The sequence below is a fragment of the Mytilus edulis genome, chromosome 13 (genome assembly GCF_963676685.1).
Source record: "Mytilus edulis chromosome 13, xbMytEdul2.2, whole genome shotgun sequence".
Classification (NCBI taxonomy): domain Eukaryota; kingdom Metazoa; phylum Mollusca; class Bivalvia; order Mytilida; family Mytilidae; genus Mytilus; species Mytilus edulis.
Genome location: NC_092356.1, coordinates 30456618 through 30477035, shown reverse-complemented (window position 1 = coordinate 30477035; position 20418 = coordinate 30456618). Strand labels below are relative to the sequence as shown.

General features: G+C 31.5%; 1 protein-coding gene across 1 annotated transcript; it reads left to right on the top strand.

The window, feature by feature from the left end:
• Positions 1 to 37: 37 nt before the first annotated feature.
• LOC139500748 (uncharacterized) lies at positions 38 to 16788 on the top strand. The gene is made up of 5 exons (XM_071289587.1): positions 38 to 142; positions 8962 to 9812; positions 10237 to 10330; positions 13273 to 13381; positions 13991 to 16788. The coding sequence occupies exons 2-5, from the start codon at positions 8978 to 8980 to the stop codon at positions 14105 to 14107; spliced, it is 1155 nt and encodes a 384-aa protein (XP_071145688.1). The 5' UTR covers positions 38 to 142; positions 8962 to 8977; the 3' UTR covers positions 14108 to 16788.
• The last annotated feature ends 3630 nt before the right edge of the window (positions 16789 to 20418 follow it).

The window sequence follows — 20418 nt, the reverse complement described above, 5'->3', positions numbered from 1 at the left end:
TATAACAACTTGTCAATACAAATTTTGCCTGTTTAAATCTAGATCATCCAATCGTTTAAATAGCTGCACTAATTACAAGTAGCTGCAAAGTGTTCACACCTTCGATTATTGCTGCCAAGGGCTGAAAAAACATTTAGAAAAGGTAAGCGACCAATCATTTAATGAGAAAATATTAGTAGAGGGTGGGAAGGTGACGGATTTCTTACAAACCTATTTCTGCAAAGCATTTAACATGAATATGGGATCTTTCCTTAAAATACAATTTGGACAACTGGATTAAATCAGATGATTTGAAAAATACCTACCTACTTTAAAGATCAGTCTGTATCTATCCTTTCTGATACTTACCCAAAACAATTATGGCTTAACTTTCATTAACAAACACGTGTTGAAGGATATCACTATTGTGTCATCCGAAAATTTAATTGGCGTATTTACGGATGCAGTCTAGGATTATGCCAAGTGTAATAATTTCAAGGCAAAAAAGGAAATGAAGAATCTCCTCTTTCCAAATGGAAGGCTGTTGATTCAAATTAGAAATTTAAAATTCGTTTTTTGAATATTTACACTTTTTTTAAGACTTATATGTTGCTACAAAACTATCTTACCTTATGTGGTAACTCCGCACTTTGGGTTTATGTGTCATTCACATAAAATGATTAAAAGTAATTTATAGATATTTTTTATATAGATATCGACAACTGATCTTGAATTAAACTCATGATATCTCTCTCCTATTACACTTACCTAAGATAATAGTTATCAAAGGTACAAGGATTATAAATTCAATACGTCCGACGCGCGTTTCGTCTACACAAGACTCTTCAGTGACGCTCAGATAAAAAAGTTATAAAGCCAAACAAGTACAAAATTGAAGTGCATTGAGGACCCAAAATACATATACAATTGAAAGAGTATAAGGTAAAACCTCTGTGGTAAACAAAAGTTTTGTTAACAGGAACTTTATAAAGTGACCATATATTTGATATTCATGTCAACACCGAAGTGCTGACTACTGGGCTGGTGATAACCCTCGGGGACGAAGCGTCCACCAGCAGTGGCATAGACCCAGTGGTGTAAATATAAATTGAATACGCCAGACGCGCGTTCCCTCTACATAAGACTCATCAGTGACGCTCAGATAAAAAAAAAGTTATAAAGCCAAACAAGTACAAAGTACAAAAAAAAAAAATGTGTGCCAAATACGGCTAAGGTAATCTATTCCTGGGATAAAAAAATCCTTAGTTTTTCGAAAAATTAAAAGTTTTGTAACAGGAAATTTATAAAGTGACCATATACTTGATATTCATGTCATCACTGAAAAGCTGACCTGGGGGTGGAAGGGGGGGGGGGGGGGCGAAACGTCCACCAGCAGTGGCATCTACCCAGTGGTGTAAATAGTTATTAAAGGTACATTAATAATAAAAGATCTTTTCTTTATTCCTTTGGAATTTCTTCTACTTACTAACTGGAGCTTCCGTTATTGTATTGGAAATAGTTATCAAAGGTACCAGGATTATAATTAAGTACGCCAGACGCGCGTTTCGTCTACATAAGACTCATCAGTGACGCTCATATCAAAATATTTATAAAGCCAAACAATTACAAAGTTGAAGAGCATTGAGGATCCAAAATTCCAAAAAATTGTGCCAAATACGGCTAAGGAAAGCTATGCCTGAAATAAGAAAATCCTCAGTTTTTCGAAAAATTTAAACTTTTGTTAACAGGAAATTTATAAAAACAAATGACCACATTATTGATATTCATGTCAACACCGAAGTGTTAATTACAATATTGTCCGTTCAAAACGTGTAGTATTGTTTGATCTTCACATTGATGCTTTAACTATTAACAACAATTTTATCAACAATCAAAGCGATATAAGTCGCTTTCCTCTTGCATTTAATTCAAATACTTGACATTATTACTCTTTACACATGTATTTCATATTTGAACTTAAGGAAAAATGCAAAGCAATGATCCATAAAAAATGTAAATATAACTATCTTGTTTTAGAGAGAAGTTAATGGTACTCTGTAAAATACTCTTTTGGTTCAAACAAGTATCTGCAACTGTTTTCAAGATATATAGATTATCAACAAATGTGTTACGTTTATTATTATGAGATAGACTTTACAGAGAAACACTAATATTAAAAAAAAAAACAGTTGTTCAGAGAGAAATTGTAGATCTATCAACATATATTTTATGAATTATTGATGAGAAACTATTTTCGGTTTACGCAAAGTTACTTTTTCCACACATTGTTTTCTTTATACGGATTCAATAAATAAATGTTTTTTAATAAAGGTAATCTATGCATGGGATAAAAAAATCCTTAGTTTTTCGAAAATTCAAAGTTTTGTAAACAGGAAATTTATAAAAATGACCACATTATTGATATTCATGTCAACACAAAAGTGTTGACTACTGGGCTGGTGATACCCTCGGGGACGAAACGTCCACCAGCAGTGGCATCGATCCAGTGGTGTAAATAGTTATCAAAGGTACCAGGATTATAATTTAGTACGCCAGACGCGCGTTTCGTCTACATAAGACTCATCAGTGACGCTCAAATCAAAATATTTATAAAGCCAAACAATTACAAAGTTGAAGAGCATTGAGGATCCAAAATTCCAAAAATTTGTGCCAAATACGGCTAAGGAAAGCTATGCCTGAAATAAGAAAATCCTTAGTTTTTCGAAAAATTTAAACTTTTGTTAACAGGAAATTTATAAAAACAAATGACCACATTATTGATATTCATGTCAACACCGAAGTGTTAATTACAATATTGTCCGTTCAAAACGTGTAGTATTGTTTGATCTTCACATTGATGCTTTAACTATTAACAACAATTTTATCAACAATCAAAGCGAAATAAGTCGCTTTCCTCTTGCATTTAATTCAAATACTTGACCTTATTACTCTTTACACATGTATTTCATATTTGAACTTAAGGAAAAATGCAAAGCAATGATCCATAAAAAATGTAAATATAACTATCTTGTTTTAGAGAGAAGTTAATGGTACTCTGTAAAATACTCTTTTGGTTCAAACAAGTATCTGCAACTGTTTTCAAGATATATAGATTATCAACAAATGTGTTACGTTTATTATTATGAGATAGACTTTACAGAGAAACACTAATATTAAAAAAAACCAGTTGTTCAGAGAGAAATTGTAGATCTTTCAACATATATTTTATGAATTATTGATGAGAAACTATTTTCGGTTTACGCAAAGTTACTTTTTCCACACATTGTTTTCTTTATACGGATTCAATAAATAAATGTTTTTTAATAAAGGTAATCTATGCCTGGGATAAAAAAATCCTTAGTTTTTCGAAAATTCAAAGTTTTGTAAACAGGAAATTTATAAAAATGACCACATTATTGATATTCATGTCAACACAGAAGTGTTGACTACTGAGCTGGTGATACCCTCGGGGACGAAACGTCCACCAGCAGTGGCTTCGATCCAGTGGTGTAAATAGTTATCAAAGGTACCAGGATTATAATTTAGTACGCCAGACGCGCGTTTCGTCTACATAAGACTCATCAGTGACGCTCAAATCAAAATATTCATAAAGCAAAACAAGTACAAAAATGAAGAGCTTTGAGGATTCTAAATTCCAAAAATTTGTGCCAAATACGGCTAAGGTAATCTATGCCTGGGCGAAGAAAATCCTTAGTTTTTCGAAAATTCAAAGTTTTGTAAACAGAAAATTTATAAAAATGACCACATTATTGATATTTATGTCAACACAGAAGTGTTGACTACTGGGCTGGTGATACCTTCAGGGACGAAACGTCCACCAGCAGCGGCATCGACCCAGTGGTATAAACAAAGATTATAAGATGCCATTGGATTTTTTTTAGACCAAGTGATCATACCTTAATCACAATAAGGGAAACATTTCTCACTAGTCCTTTTATATATATCTTTGAAAGTGTCAAAAGGGGAACAAGAAACAACGAAAAGTCAAAATTTAGAATTTGACCTTGACCTGTGACCTGTGACTATGACCTGGTTTTTTAATTGTTTGAATCAAGGACCTTAAATCAACAGATCCTAATTTTATTTTACTGATTAAATAGTTACAAATGCTTATCACTCATTCCAAATGCATTAGGGGAAAATAACTCTCATATGGTGTCTTATCGGTTTCGTCAAAATTAGACAAAATATCCTGAAGATATAGCAAGCAATTTGATAAAATAAATTTGTCGCTTTCTTTTACGGTAACGAGGGACATCTCAGCACAAAGAAAAATCAGTTTTGTGGAGATAGCTCTTACAATTAAAAGTCTTCGAATAAACAGGGTCAGTCTCAAAGTGGAATAAGTGTTGTCATATGTAAAATATTTAAGCGACATCTTGAGAAATAAAAAAAAAACTATATAGATAATGTCGTCATGCTAAATGACTACAGGTTTGTTGAATGCTCCTGTCCCATTGAGTATAGAAAAAAGAATATGTATATATTTTTTTATCTCATTAACCTTACTATCAGGTCGGTCTTTCATTTTACCATCCTGACACCCTCGGTGTGTTTTACGACAAGAAACAGTTTAAAATTTGAATTGTCTACTATTACACGTAATCATTTGATTGAACCAAAACGATAGCAGTAATTGGCGAGTTCATAATAGGACTGATCTGGTGTTTTTTGTCATCACAGAAAGTCAGTTTGATATTTTTCAGTCTAAGACTAGATTCGTGTACTTTAATCAAATTTTGCCAGGCACTGTATGGTTTAAAGTTAGAGAAATATAAAATCAATTGAATGATCGAAAGAAGCAAATGAAAAAATAATTATATGAATAAATATATCATGTTTAAAATGTCGACTGTAAAAAAAAATGAATAAGAACTGTCAAATTGTTTCTTGCAAAAATTTTTTTAAGCGAGAACTGTCAGAGTAAAAACCACGCGGTATGAACCTACAGACTTTATTCTAGGGAAAAACGGCATAACACTATTCTTATATAGAACTATCAAACAAATTAAGAACATCTTCAGTTAGAATTGCTTAAGAAAGTTATATGAAAAATTGCTAACGTTTGGTAAATTATGCTGTTCACTTCATTTTGTTTTGATATTTATATATTCATTACCATGTATGATATCAGGGAGTATACTATCAAATAAGCAGTATTAAATGGCCATGTTTCATTGTCATGTTATGGTATGATAGACACTAAAATAGTTTGATCATATGTCTTTATTTATCATATGTAATGTTACTATGTTGCAGGTATATGAAATATAAGACGTTTCCCGATAACGACTTCCTAGAATAAAAAACTCGAATTCACTTATGTCTGTTTATGGAAAAACACGCTTAAATATAATATTCCAAAATTTATTTGTTTGCATTGACTCAATAATTTCTTTAACATATTAATTAAAAGAAACTAGTTTTGTATGATTTGAAAGAATATTTCGTTCTTTTATGCTGAATTAGTTATTTCTCTGTCCCGAATGTTCTTACATTTATTTGTACTTTATGTCTGTCATGTTTGAAGATGACAAACTGAAAGAAAGACCAATCAACATAGAACTGTCCTTAGCTTGAATTTAAGCTGACAGAATTTTATTTTATTTTGATAGTATTTGTCCGTATAGTAATACACTGTACTGTACAGATCGTTATTTTCAAGCACATACTCATATACAATTGACGTTTAAATAATTGAAATACATATGACAAATCAAATTAGCGTTATAATTAATTGCTTCTAATACTTTTAAAATATATTATATTTAAAAGTGCATTCAAAAAGCAGATTTTTATCTTTTTTAAGCCATAAATCTTGAATTATTCTAAATCTAATCGTCAAAATTAAGCATTCCAATTTCAATATTGAAATGGCCATAGTTTCTATAATACATGTATATGTTATGGCCATGAAACCTGGGCAACAACCTTATATTCACAAAAGCTGAGGTCATGCATCGGTAAAGTTTTTCTATCACATTAGGTACGAGGTCACAGTTATCGTCTTTGATTTTATTTGTCTACACATAAAGTTATGGACAGTGTATAACTAGCCAACTTTTTTCGTACACTTTAATTATTTATTTATTTCATTCATGACATACTATGGAATGAAATGACCTGTGTAAAGAACCTGAGTGCTGTATCTTTACGTTAAAAAATGATTCAATCCAGTTAAAAATGGTGAAAAAATAAGTTTGAAGGTGAGAAGCTGAATTGTAGACCCCTTTAACATCGAATTTTGCGTTATTTAGAATTAGAGCTGGCACACTTCTCTATAAATATGATATTATTTGTAGAAAAAAATCCTGCTGAAATCGTTTAAGGACAAAGCAAGTATGAGATGAATTTGGTAAATGTGATTCAGTCCTTTGGCAACTGACCTGAATGGTTTGCTTGTCTCAATTTGTTAAACTCAATAAAAGTAAAGGAATTACATCTTTATTTGAAAGAAATTCTGATAAAACTTTCCATTTTGACACTTTACAGTAAAAATAGGCATTTTAAAGCAGTTTCATTTTTATGATTAAGAGACATATTGTCTTTTTATTTGACAGCATTTAATGTTTTGATATTTGTGTTTGTATGCTAAATTCAAATTATGTAAACCATTTGAGAACTTTGAACTGTTGAAAAGAAGATTAGAATGGAAAAAAAATGCAAAATATGTTGTATTAATGACCCTGTTGAACGGTCTGTTTTATGTATGTGAAATTTGAAGATCATTGTACATAAGATGTGTAGTCCATCCTAAATATTTCACTTTATCTTTAAAAAAGGACTTGACAATGAACAGTGCTCCTTATTCATTTCATTAACTGCTTATATTTTCGTATGTAGGATAGTAAATGGTTCCAATATATTACAGTTGAGAATAAAACTACATGCTCATTTACCGTCTAAGAGTGAAGAATCGGTAAAAAAAACCATATTATACTGTTTGAAAAAAAGTTGTATGCAAGAGTCCTTTTGCATTAATATTTCTTGTATCATGACATCGTAGCATAGAAATGAGCAAAAGGTTACACATTTCCATTTCTTATAGCTTCTGTATAGATTTTAATATGTTAACAGTGATACGGCATAAATTAACTCCAAATAAGTTTTGGTCTTACATGGCTTTTGACTATTTCGTATACATGTTGCATGTTTTTTTGTAAAAAAAAATCTTCTCACAAACCACATATCAAATATTTAATATATATTAAAGAATAACTGTTGGTAAAACCACTATAACATTTAAATTGTTTGAAAAACGCATGATTATGTAAGACTCCCCTATTTTTTAGGCACATAAATTTGACTTTTGAATAATTGTAATAATTCTGATAAATCAGAATTGTGTTCAATTGCTTTTAAAATTTAGTACAAAATATTTAAGAGCATTCAAAAAGCAAATTTTCGTAAATCTTCATGCTTAAAATTATTCGATTTAAGGAGGTTCGAGGGTATAAAGATTTCAGAAAAAAATGAAATGTCATTTTTTCACTACAAATTTACTTTATTAGTTGTTACTTTATCATATGGTACAAAAATAATTCAACAAAATCAATTCTTTTTGGTCCCAGATGACCTTTAAAATGTATACATCATTGAATTAGCTCCAAATTGTCTCTCTTTGGTCCAAAAGTGCAATTTTTTTGGCATTAAAATTGAAATATCTTTTTTAACTCATCGGTGACCTATATTTTTTATTATTATTTTCGAATAAGCTGTACTTAAACTAAACTATTGTAGTATTTGAGCAATTTCTGTTATTAAGTTATTTTTTATTTCGATATTACCTCTATTTCTCCTATTAATTCAACAGAAAAAAGTACATTTACAAAAATGTATGCTTCTTTTGAAGGCAAATTGTGAGCGTAAATGACCGGTGACCCCATTTTTTTATTGTTATTTTTCTATTAAGTATAAGATAAAGTTTATTTATAGAAAAATATAGCGAAATAGTTTATTTATAGAAAAAAATAATGATTTAGACCAGCGAGCCCCCATTAAACGCCAAATTTAAGCATACAAGTTTCAATATTGAAATGGCCATACTTTCTATTATATATATCCTACGGCAATACAACTTGACAAACTATCTTGTCTTTTCAAAGCTAAGGTCATGCAAATTGTTTTTAAGAACTGGTCAAATCTTTCTATCCTATTCAGTCTGAGGTCACGGTAATCGTTCTTTGATTTTCTTTATCTACAAATATAGTCCATATGGGGACAGTGTTTAACGTGCTATATTTTTTTTCAGACCTCTTAACATAAAAATGTCCATATTTGATCCGTCGGAAGGGGACGATAAATGGCTGACCCGTGTTAAGAGAGAGCCATATCTCTTGCACGTTAAAGACACCCATGTAGATTTCGAAAAAGAGTAGGCTAATGCCGTTACAAGGCAGCACTCGTACCCGCAAAGTGGAAAGGGATTAATATAAGTTGCAAAATTTGTTCCCAATCCAATATAAATAAATATGTTTAGATACTTACCTTAAATACTAAATAAATACATAATTTGAATTAGAGCTGGTATACTGTCCGAAAAATTTGATATTATTTGCCAAAAAAATAGTACACAAAACTGTAAAAAAGATTTAAGATAAAGCTGATGCGTTTTCCCCAATTTGAACTAATTGCCATGGGCCTTTTCTTACAGTTAAGTTATTTTCTAGTTGAGATTTGTGCTAGTAAACGAAAGATAACATTCGCGCATCTGAATTTGTATGAAACGCAGATGAAAAAAATAATCAACTTAAATTCGTACATTAAAAAATAAAATCACAAAAATACTGAACTCCAAGGAAAATTAAAAACAAATAAGTCCCTTTTCAAATGGAAGAAATCAAAAGCTGTAACACATAGAATAATGTCTTTTTTTTTTTATAGAACTGAGTTTGTCAATACCTCTTATTGTTTAATTGATACATATGCGTGTCTCAAAATTGAAACATTTTTCTTTTACAGGCATTTGAATGGATTTATGGAACCTATTGCAGTAAAATGTCGGTCTGTTTTAAACTATTTAAACTTTCATGGATCTGAACACATTGGAAAAGAAGAATCACGAGGTGAAAAGTCGAATGTAAACTACGCTTTACGCAAATTGATATCTTTCCGATACAATGATATACTTCGATGTGATTCATGTACAGAGAAGGGTAAAGCTATCGGTTACTGTAATACATGTTCAGGCTTCATTGATCAATCCTGCCTCGGCTTTCATCAGAGGATACTTAAATGGCGTAGGCACAAATATTTCATCTTTGATACAGCTAGGAAAGATCGCCAAATTACAGATTTTGTACCAGAATATGCTTGCCAAATAAAAAAACATGATAATGGTGTGGTTGATGCATACTGTAGGAAATGCAAAGTTGCTGCATGCAATAAATGCATCAAAAGACATAGAAAGAAATGCAGAACGATAAATTCATTACAAGAATGGTATCACCTTTTACAGGTAGTTATTAAAACAAAAGATATCGTGGAAAATTTAATAAGAACAATTCCAAGACGTCGAAATGAGGAAAAGTTTACCATATTGTCAATCATTGTTGTATGGTTAGACCAGACACTTGGAATAGGTTGTAATACTATGCCATATTCACCAATTAAAGAGCGATTAGAGTTGGCAGCTTCAACAGAAAATCAAAGTTATTACATCGCAAGCAACACAGTTGTAGATAAATTCTGTGAAATACAGCAGGAATTACAAAGAGAATTCTATTGTCCATTAGATGTCCTCGATGGCGTGCAGAGGGAAGTAGACCGACAAACAGTTGAACAACATGACAGACAACACAGACACACAGAAGGTTATATATATTTAACTCTTCCCATTTGATTTTGATAGTTGATGCTATATCTATACTAACAAATAAGTTACTGAATAGACTCGTCAGCAGCAGTTAAAATTAGTTTACTTCTCAAATACTGAAATTTCAGATTTGCGTTTATGTGTGAAATAAAGAGGAAGCACGCGACTTTTGAAAAATTTATTTCGCCAATAATAGAGATCTACCAAACCTCAAATTTAAAAACAGAATACAAGTCCTTAATTTGACCTGTTTAGTCTTAAGCAATACTCTTAACATATTGTGTAATATGGTATTGTGTCATATTCTAATTTCGTGCTATGTTCTATTTAGTGTTTAAATTTTAGCCTATGAAATACAAACTCACTAGAGTCTACTAGAAATTATAAAAATATGTAACACACTTTTTTTTAAAACTTTTTAGATACAACTACCCTTAAACAGACAATCAACAGTAACCAGATTGAGGATTTCATCGAGGAAGAAAATATGTCAAGTTCAACAGAAGAAAGTAGTTCGTAAGTTCATATACAGTTTTCGCTCTATAAATGAACTTTAGCTACACCTACCGAATTGACTTTCATTGTTGAAGGCCGTACGGTGACCTATACATGTTAATTTCTGTTTCATTTGTTCTCTTATGGAGAGTTGTCTCATTGGCAATCATACCACATCTTCTTTTTTATATTAACTATCGAACCTGATTTATTAAAAAATACTGAGTCTTTTGTAGACGAAATGCGCGTCTGGCGTAAATACAAAATTTAATCCTGGTATCTATGATGTTTTTATTATCATATGAAAATCAATAACCAATGTATCGACTTGTTAAACTGTCATGTAAACCTTTGAATATCTCCAAAACTCATGCGATCCAATATTAATTCAGATATGAATACCAATACTTATATAAGAAAAAAGATGTTCATTGAAATGACATTTCTTGTATAATGCTTATTGTCAATGTTTTTTTATTTATCGTCAAACATTTAAAAAAAAATGTTTTTAAAAATATTAAAAATATTAGTTTACAGGACGAATTTGTCATCGAATTCGATTTCATGTTTGTGCTTCCGCGCGACAAGTTGTATTCGGATTATAATGATGACACCATTTTACCAAATATTTTGAAACTTAAACACAGTGGTGTGGACTATTAAATACAGTTCAAGTTTGATTTTGATGGTTTGACAGTAACCTTCAACAATAAAGCTCTTACAGTTATTTCGATAAATGGTACGTGTTTGCTTCCAGATGTACCACTTATAATGGTATGATGTCGTCGTCGTCTGCGTCGTCGTTCGAGTCGTCGTCTGTGTCGTCTTCAAATGACACATTGATTTCCGGACAATAACTTTTTCGTTTTTTAGTTAAAATGGATTGATCTCTATCAAATATTTCAAGAAGATTAAATACCACAAAGGGAATATTGATATCTATTTTGGGGATGACGGTCACAACCGTTTAGGGATCAGGGGCTCAAATGGGACCCAAAACTAGCATTTTTCTAGTTTCAGGATAATAACGTGTGTATAAGTATTTCGATTGCTCTGAAATTGTACCACAATGTTTAATACTACAAGTAGAAGGTTGGGATTTATTTTAGAGGTTATCGGGCCAACAGTTTAGGAATAAAGGGTCAAAAAGAGGCTATATACAAGCATTTTTCTACTTTCCAGACAATTACTTGGGTTTAAGTGTATTGATCTCTCTAACAATGAAAAACAAGGTTCCATATCACAAATGGAATGCTAAGATTGAGTTTGATGGTAATTGTCCCAAACATGAAGGAATTAGGGGCCAAAAAAGGGCCAAAACATGCATTTTTTCCTAGTTTCCAGACAATAACTTGTGTTTAAGTGTATGGATCTCTCTGAAATTGTACTACAAGGTTCCATACTACAAAGGAAATGCTGGGATTGGAGTCATTGCTACAGGGAGGGTTTTAAAAAGTTTGGGGATTGGGGTTTTCAATTTTTGAAAGGAATTAATATAACTTTTTTTCATTTTAACTTTCATTTTTTTTAAAAAGTTCCAAGAAGAAATCTTCAATTGCACAGTATTGGGCAATATATTTGTTAGATCTTTAACCACATTTGTTTTGTGTCAGAAACCTATATTATGTCAAAAATTTGATCACAATCCAAATTCAGACGGTATCAAGCTTGAATATTGTGTCCAAATTTGCCCAACTGTTCATGGTTCGACATCTGCGGTCGTATCAGGTTGCGCTCAGCGAAGCATTTTATTGTTGTCAGCTGAAAATAAAAGTATCCATAGATGAAATCAATTTAAGCTTTAAGATTTTGTAATGAAATATAAGATATAGGACGCATTTAATTTGCAAGTTGATTTAGACATAAACCGTTAGAGTAAACCTAATTCTAGTTTATCTAGTTTTTTGCTGATTTTGACATTACTGTGTTGATTACTTTGGAACTAAATGAAGTAGAAGTTTTAAAGAGTTTCTATGGTTGCCCTTTTCTGTGTTAAATTGCGTTGTAAGAAATGGGAGCTAATAACATAGCAACTGTGTTACAGGGTGTAATACTACCAAAACATGGTACGTCACAGCCTGTTCTATTCGAAAAGGGTCGATAAAATATTACCTTGAATTTGAAATTTGCAAAAATTTAACCCTGCTTTTCATTGCAGTACAAAATTTCGAAGTCACGAACACATACCTTGGGTGATTAAAAGCACTTTTCTAAATTTTGGGAGTTTTTATAAAATATTTTGGAAAGTTTTGGCTACTAAAGCTTGTAAACAGGACAAAAAGGGGTGACAATTTGATTTGTTAATTTCCAGTGATGTTGACTATTCTATATGCAATGACATATATTTTGTGAAATTTTTACTGTGTTACTGAACAGTCTAAAACGATACGCATGCTAAGTATTTCTTTATTTGAAACAAAGATAAATTCTGCCAAATGTAATGAAAAATAAAAATTTAACAAAGACTAATAGAGAATGCAATGTTTGATTAAAATCTAAAAACTCAAACAATTCTAAGACAACTAATAGAGAACAGACTTGCAGCACTTTCTGAGCTAAAAACAAAACTGACATATTTATTAAAATTTAATCACTCCTTTGATTATTCTTTGTTAAACAAGTACGAGTAGGGTGACATTTGTTTTTAATAAATATATAAATACACATAAAGCTCACATGGTAACACTCCACAAAAAGACATGCATCTGAATACGAGCCGATAACTCATAATATTTACTCCTTAATGTTGCACGTTAGGTCGGTTAAGGAGCAGTAAATGTCAATTTAGGCGTTTCGTTACTGATTGCTGAATCCACGCCTTACACCCCTTTATGCTAGCATGATACCACGACAATAAATGAGCAGTATACTTTTTGTCCACTTGAAAGTAATGATTATGTTTAAAAAAAACATATTCTGTATTTCACTTGAGTCATTGTTCACATGACTTCACTGCATTTCAGGTCGGATGACCAATCTAACAGTGAGTCTGGTTTTAGCCATCAGACTTATCAAACACAAATGACTGTACCGGATCCTATTGGAAATATGGACCAGGGCAGGTTTCAGCAGGCATGTTTTAATTAATTAAAAAAACAACGCTTTAATGAATTGTTTGAAGATGATTAATAAAAATAATAAATATTGCTTTATATTTATACGACATCTCAATCTGTGCGTCCGTATTATATCATGCCAATGTCTGCGTCGTCGTCCGAAGACTTTTTGGTCCACAGACAATAACTTGGTTCCCAAACAATCACTTGAGTATAAGTGGCTTGGAACGGATTTTTTGGTTGTTATTGTTAGTGCTGGTTAGTAATTAGATGCAGAAAAAAGGGACAACAAAGAAGCATTTTTCTGCTTAGCATACAATAACTTGAATAAGTGTGTTAGGTTGTATACCACAATTGAAAGGTTGGGAAAGACTTTTTGGGGTTATTGTCGTAGCTAGTAAGTAATTAGAGTTTAAAAGGGTTTTTTATTTTTCTTATTTCAGAACAATAACAAGAGTATGGATCTTTATGAAGTTTTACCCATAGGCTCCATTCTTTTACAGGATGGTTAGGGTTGATTTTATGGGGTGTGATCTGGTCTATATAGATGATGTGTGAATTTATCGCAAATATAAAACGCAGCTGTGTGCCTGAAATGTTTGACACATTCAAATCTTTATTGTAGGTGTCTGATGATTTAGGCGAGGATAATCTGGAGAATAATGTTCCAATAGAAAAGGATATAAAGATACTCCACGAAGCGAGATTAGAAACTTTTGAACGTGTTCACTCTGATGAATGAACTGAACGGAGAGATAGATAGATAGCTAAACTGATAAAGCACTGTAAATTTTAAGTTGATATTTATAGAAGAAGATAGGGGTACACGTTTATATATTGACAAATATTCAAAAGTCAAACAGTAGACACATATAAAAAAGAAGATGTGGTATGATTGCCAATGAGACAACTATCCACAAAAGACCAAAATGACACATACATTTACAACTATAGGTAACCGTACGGCCTTCAATAATGAGCAAATCCCATACCGCATAGTCAGCTATAATAGGCCCCGATAAGACAATGAAAAACAATTCAAACGAGAAAACTAACGGCCTTATTTACGTAAAGAAATGAATGTCTATTTGTTATTTTATGCTGTAAATCCGACCGAGCGAAGAACATAAGTGAATCAATTAAACAGATGTATTCATCAACACAAAATTATCCCCAAGGACAAACGATTTAAGATATGTCAAAAGACGAATATCACTCAATAGATTCCTGAATTGAGACAGGAAATAAAAAAAAAGTTTTTGATATATCAACCCTTTACCTATTGTAAATTTTCTGACAAACTACTCGTACTGATTTTTATTTGACCTTCTGAAAGATTTAAAAAAAAAATAAACAAATTTGTGGTTATGATAGATGGGGATATTGTGTAAGTGAATTTTTTTAAATTGATTGATGCGCAGTTTTGTTTGATCCATGATATGGTTTTAAAAAAGAACACTTAAACGACCTTTGTGAGTCCAAAACGATTTTCTGTGATAACCTTCCCAGACACGCTCAAAACCCAATAATTAAATGGAAGAGATGTGAAATAAGTAAAAACGTTATTGAATTAGACTATTTACCGGATTTGTAATCACATAAGCAACACGACGGGTGCCACATGTGGAGCAGGATCTGCTTTCCCTTCCGGAGCACCTGAGATCACCCCTATTTTTTGGTGGGGTTCGTGTTGTTTATTCTTTAGTTTTCTATGTTGTGTCATATGTACTATTGTTTTTCTGTTTGTCTTTTTCATTTTTAGCCATGGCGTTGTCAGTTTGTTTTAGATTTATGAGTTTGACTGTCCCTTTGGTATCTATCGTCCCTCTTTTATTGAGGTCTAAATACGAATACTTATTTAATCCAAATTAAAGAGACTGTTTCCGAGTATATACATTTATATAAAAATAGAGAGAAAGAGAGAGCTTTGATTGAAAGTATATAAAAAGTAATAGATAATTTCATCTAAGGTCAGCTTTGCCTGAGAGATTTGGTATTCTTAGTTTTTTAATACTTTCTTCATTTATGACCAGGGAATTCTTTTTTTAAAATTCTCCGAAATGTACTTGAATCTGGACTTGATGCCATACTATGCAATTTTTTCTTCATCATCCTTTCATTTCAACCCAGTTGTGCATATGTGCGTCAAATTGTGATTGGAGATAAGTATCATTTTACTTTAGAATGAATTGAATATAACGATTTGAGATGTACATTTATTGACAGTTATTATCTTAAAAGACAATCGACAGTTTAGTTAGTGCAAATTTTATCTGTAAAACATAGCAAGGGGCTTTGAACAAACCATGCAAATACTTATACTGTGTACAAAAAAGCAATTATTCCAAAAATTGTTTATTATACAGATATTATAAAATGTTTGTATGCTTCAAAAGTTTACTTTGCTTCAGTCATTTAATATATTTCATAATTTTAGTATCTAGTTATATTATTTTGTATATTATCTATTAAATATTTATATTGTTTGAATCCAAAAAGCTATGTATATTTGTGGAAATATAGTATTATTATTATCAGCAGGGATGGGAATATTGTGGGGGACAGATATAAGTTTTTCAGTAAATGAGAGTATTTGAACGAATACCGGAATAATATCGATATGAACGTTTAATAATTTCACAAGAGCATGTTTTTCGCATGGGATGAGGAAAGATAATATCAATCTCTTACAAACTTAGAATATGTAGAAAGTACTCAAATTTGAACGTTTTTTTAACCTCCTTACAGCTCTGGAAACTTTGATATAATCAACAATGCCATGATATTTATTATTATTATAACTCATATTGTATACCATATCCCTTTATTTCGATTTGCACAAAAACTGTAATAATACAGTATTTCTTTAAGATTCAATGATAGTCTAGAAAATGTCCTTCATTTTTGGCACTCTTAATGTAAAGGAATTTTTCATTTCACGATTAAATGATCTATGAATTAAGAAATTATTTTGTCACTGTTAATACTATGTTGAAAGCGTGTTTTCCTTTAAAGGGTTTGCTGTTATTTACAGCCGTAGAAAAAAAAATAAAAACGGGTATCCGCGTTCGTACTATCAAACATACAATAGTTATCTTAGCTAGGATATACTAAATTGATCAGAACTCTATTAATTAACATAACTTAAAAGTTTTCCATACTTGCATATTACATATTCTATAACATTTTATTATATTAGGTGACGGTATTCTTGTTGTATTGATTTTTATATTTGTAGCTTATATATTCAATATATACCTTGCAACTAAAAAACGCACCACTTCTCATGTACTGTAGTTACACAGTTTTCGTATGAATATAATAGATTATAAGCTTAACCGTTGAATTAATCCCCGGCTTACAAAAACCACTTTTATTTGAGTGGCAAAATTTTGATCCCATTCAAAATAGTCGAAATCAAAAGTCTTATTCAATTTCAAATGTTCGTTTGAAAAGTGTGCATCTGAAACTTAATTTCAAAGTCATTTTTTATTTAAAAGGTGCAAAGAAACATACAATCTTAGTTTATACAAATTTGTCAACATTGTTTTCTTTGGGGGTTCAAAAGTTGCTTGTTTAGATGTCAAAAATTTAAATGGAGAAATTCCTTTTTTTCACACAATTTGGTGTTAATATGACCATTAAAATATTTGAAGAAAAGTTTGACTGATTCTAATGACTTTAAAAAAGTCAAATTACGAAAATATTTTTTACTCCAAAGTAATAAATGGAGGTGGTGCATTCTTTGATGTTGCTGAGTATACTGTTTTGTTATTCAAATACTATATCATGCAATAAAAAATATATAACCAATTGGTATTGATAAGCATCCAGCAATGTGTCAACATTATAGCTGCCATAAACACTACAAGAACCTGATATGAGAGTTAAACTGTAATACAACAAATGGTTGCAATATAAAATCGACCACTCTCTCATTCTAAACACGACCTTAGATAAAAATTGGAAACTATAATCAAAACATCTTAAAACGGAAGGATAGACAAGTCGTTACTTTTTACTTTAACGTCCAGTGACAAATATTGCATGTGAATTCAAGATTAGATCACACGGAAGAAATTGGTCAAACATTTAACATGCTCTGCAATGATTGATCAAAATAAAGAAAAGGACGTAGGTATGACAAAACTAATTCCCCTCTGGAATCTCTTAACTTAATATATAATTCGTATATAAAAGGATATTCTTCGGACATGCATAAAACTTAAATCTCTTTCAATGCAAAACCACCCAAACTATATGAACCGCTGACAATTGTACCCGCTTCTCTTAAAAAAAGAAGATTTGTCTTATACATGAATGAGCATCTCTATTGGTAAGGCATTGGTTCACATGTAACTTAAAATGACATTTCTGAACAATGGTGTCATGATTATATTGTCTAATTCATTTTTCTAAACCTTGATTAACAGAAAACGATGAAAACAAAGAAATGGCATTTAAAATAAAACATTAAAAGCACACAGACACAAACACTAAAAGGTCAATTGGGTGAGGCACAGTTTAAAACCAGAAACAAGTCTTGCGCTCGGAAAAGATAAATAGTACATTCACTCGAAAATGCAATCATATGTTGATCGTGACAATATGAAATATGACGACAAGTCTAAATTCGAAGATATCAAGAAATGAGAAAAGATGATTGGTTTGTTTCTGGGACAAATTTATACATATATATCTTGTCCATCGATCTGTGACAAAGATATTCCACATAAGTTTAAGAACTCGTGATTGTGCCGTTTAAACTTGACGTCAAATTTAAGAAGAAATGTCACATAATCTTCCGCTTCAATAGCAAGTCTCTATCATGATGTTTGAGAACGCAGCGGTACATGTTTTAACATTGTTTTTGTCATTCAGGGGACTGTCAAGCAGGGCTCTGGAATTCGAAAAAAATAACAAGGTTTAAATGTAAAAAAAGCAATTGTTCGATAAGGCCAAGTGATTGTACAGTCGATGCTCAGGCGAATGTACAGACAGTAAAATATCTGAAATTTGGATAATGAATTTAATTACATATCGTTACAATGAATAGACCTATTATGTATATCATATAAATGAAGGCAATAGTAGTATTAAACTATACCGCTGTTCAAAAGTCATAAATCGATTGAGAGAAAACAAATCCGGGCTACAAACTAAAACCGAGGGAAACACATCCGCTACAAGAGGAAAACAAGGAAACAGCAGAAACACTGAAATACAACATAATACAAACGACAATTCAACAAACACAGAAACAAACTATAAGTTAACAACTGCCATTTTCCTGACTTGGTACAGGACATTATATATATAACAATGTAAAAACAAAATACTAATTTATTGAGTCAAGAGCGTTTCTTTTCAACATTTGGATGGTAAAGGACCCTTTTGAAATTATCCAAATAATGTCAGAGATGTGTTTTGTTTTTAGATGTTTCTTTAGAACCGCTCGAATCAAAACGGATTGAAGGCTAAATCAGTTACAAAGTGAAGGACTATCAGAGACAATAAGAGGTTTCAAAAGCTGTGCGAAACTGACTAAACCTATCTATGGCCTTGATGCAGAAAGTCTTAGTTTTCAAGATGCTTATAACATTACGTGCCACACTCCGACAAAATGACAATAGGACACAAGCAGAAGAAACACAGATCTAAAATGGTATATAAAAATCTAGACCGTTAACATATTTTTCTAGTGATGGAGTTCACCGCTACTTCATACTTAGTATCAATACGTATGGTGCTATGTAAACTTGAGAATTGTCGATTTCATTTGTTCTTCCTTTAATAGTTATCAAAGGTATCAGGCTTATAATTTGATATGCTAGACGAGCGTTTCGTCTACACAAGACTCATCAGTGACGCTCAGATCAAAAAGCACAAAGAAATACAATGTTAAAGAGCATTGAGGACACATAATTTCAAAAATTTGTGCCAAATACGGCTAATGTAATCTATGCCAGGAATATGACATTCCTTAGTATTTGGCAGAATTCATACTTATGCATTAAATTTAAAGAAAAGGACCATATAATTGATATGCTGACTATTGGGCTGGTGGTACCCTCGGTGAGGAAACGTCCATCAGCAGTGGCATCGACCAATGGGTGTAAATAGTTATCAAAGGTACATGGTCTATAACTTAATACACCAGACGCGCGTTCGGTCTAAAGAAGACTCTTCAGTGACACTCAGATCAAAATAGTCAGAAAGCCAAAGAAGTACAAGTTGAAGAGCAGTTAAAAGCTCTGTTGTTCCTATATATGTGTAAGGAGCATATCCTTTTACTTACGTCCTTATATGTTCACTCATATTTTGTCGACAGATGTAATTGAAAACATATTTAAAAAAGCTGTAAAATTTTACAATTTATGCATCAAGTTTTATTGTTCTGATATGATAGATACAGTAGATAGTGACGATGTATCAGTTGTACAGCTACTGTGATCAGTTCCAGTTAACCAGTAAGTCTTTGGCGACAAACTGTGTTCTTCCAATATAGCTTTCATCTGCAAAGGAAAGAAAACCACAGTCAAATATGATGGTCATAATTTTAAATCAACTGTTTACAAAACTAACGATTTTCTACTCCAGGAACAGAAAAACTTATCTGTATTTTGGCATTACTTTTCTAAGCTTTGGTTCTCAATGCTCATCAACTTCGTACTTTATGTAGCCTTTTTCATTCTTTGATTCGAGCGTCACTGAAGATTTTTTTTAAAACGAAATGAACGTCTTGTATATACCATTTTTATTAATGGGGATTTTAAATTAAACAATGCTTTGATATTTTTACTCCTTGGTTTTGATTGTTATTGTCTTTGTGTGACCAAAAGGTGTTAAATGCACAATTTGAATTTTCCAAAGTTTCGTCACTTCCAAAAATAAAAAAATCGATACTGCTTCGTGATTTTATATTGTAAATAAAATGGACGAGAGCCTAAAACGTGCATATAAGCACAGTTATCATATATAAAAATGAAAATTAACTACAAAGGAGTTTCATCCTTAAACATTGATTTGTCAACTTACAGTATTTGTTAATAC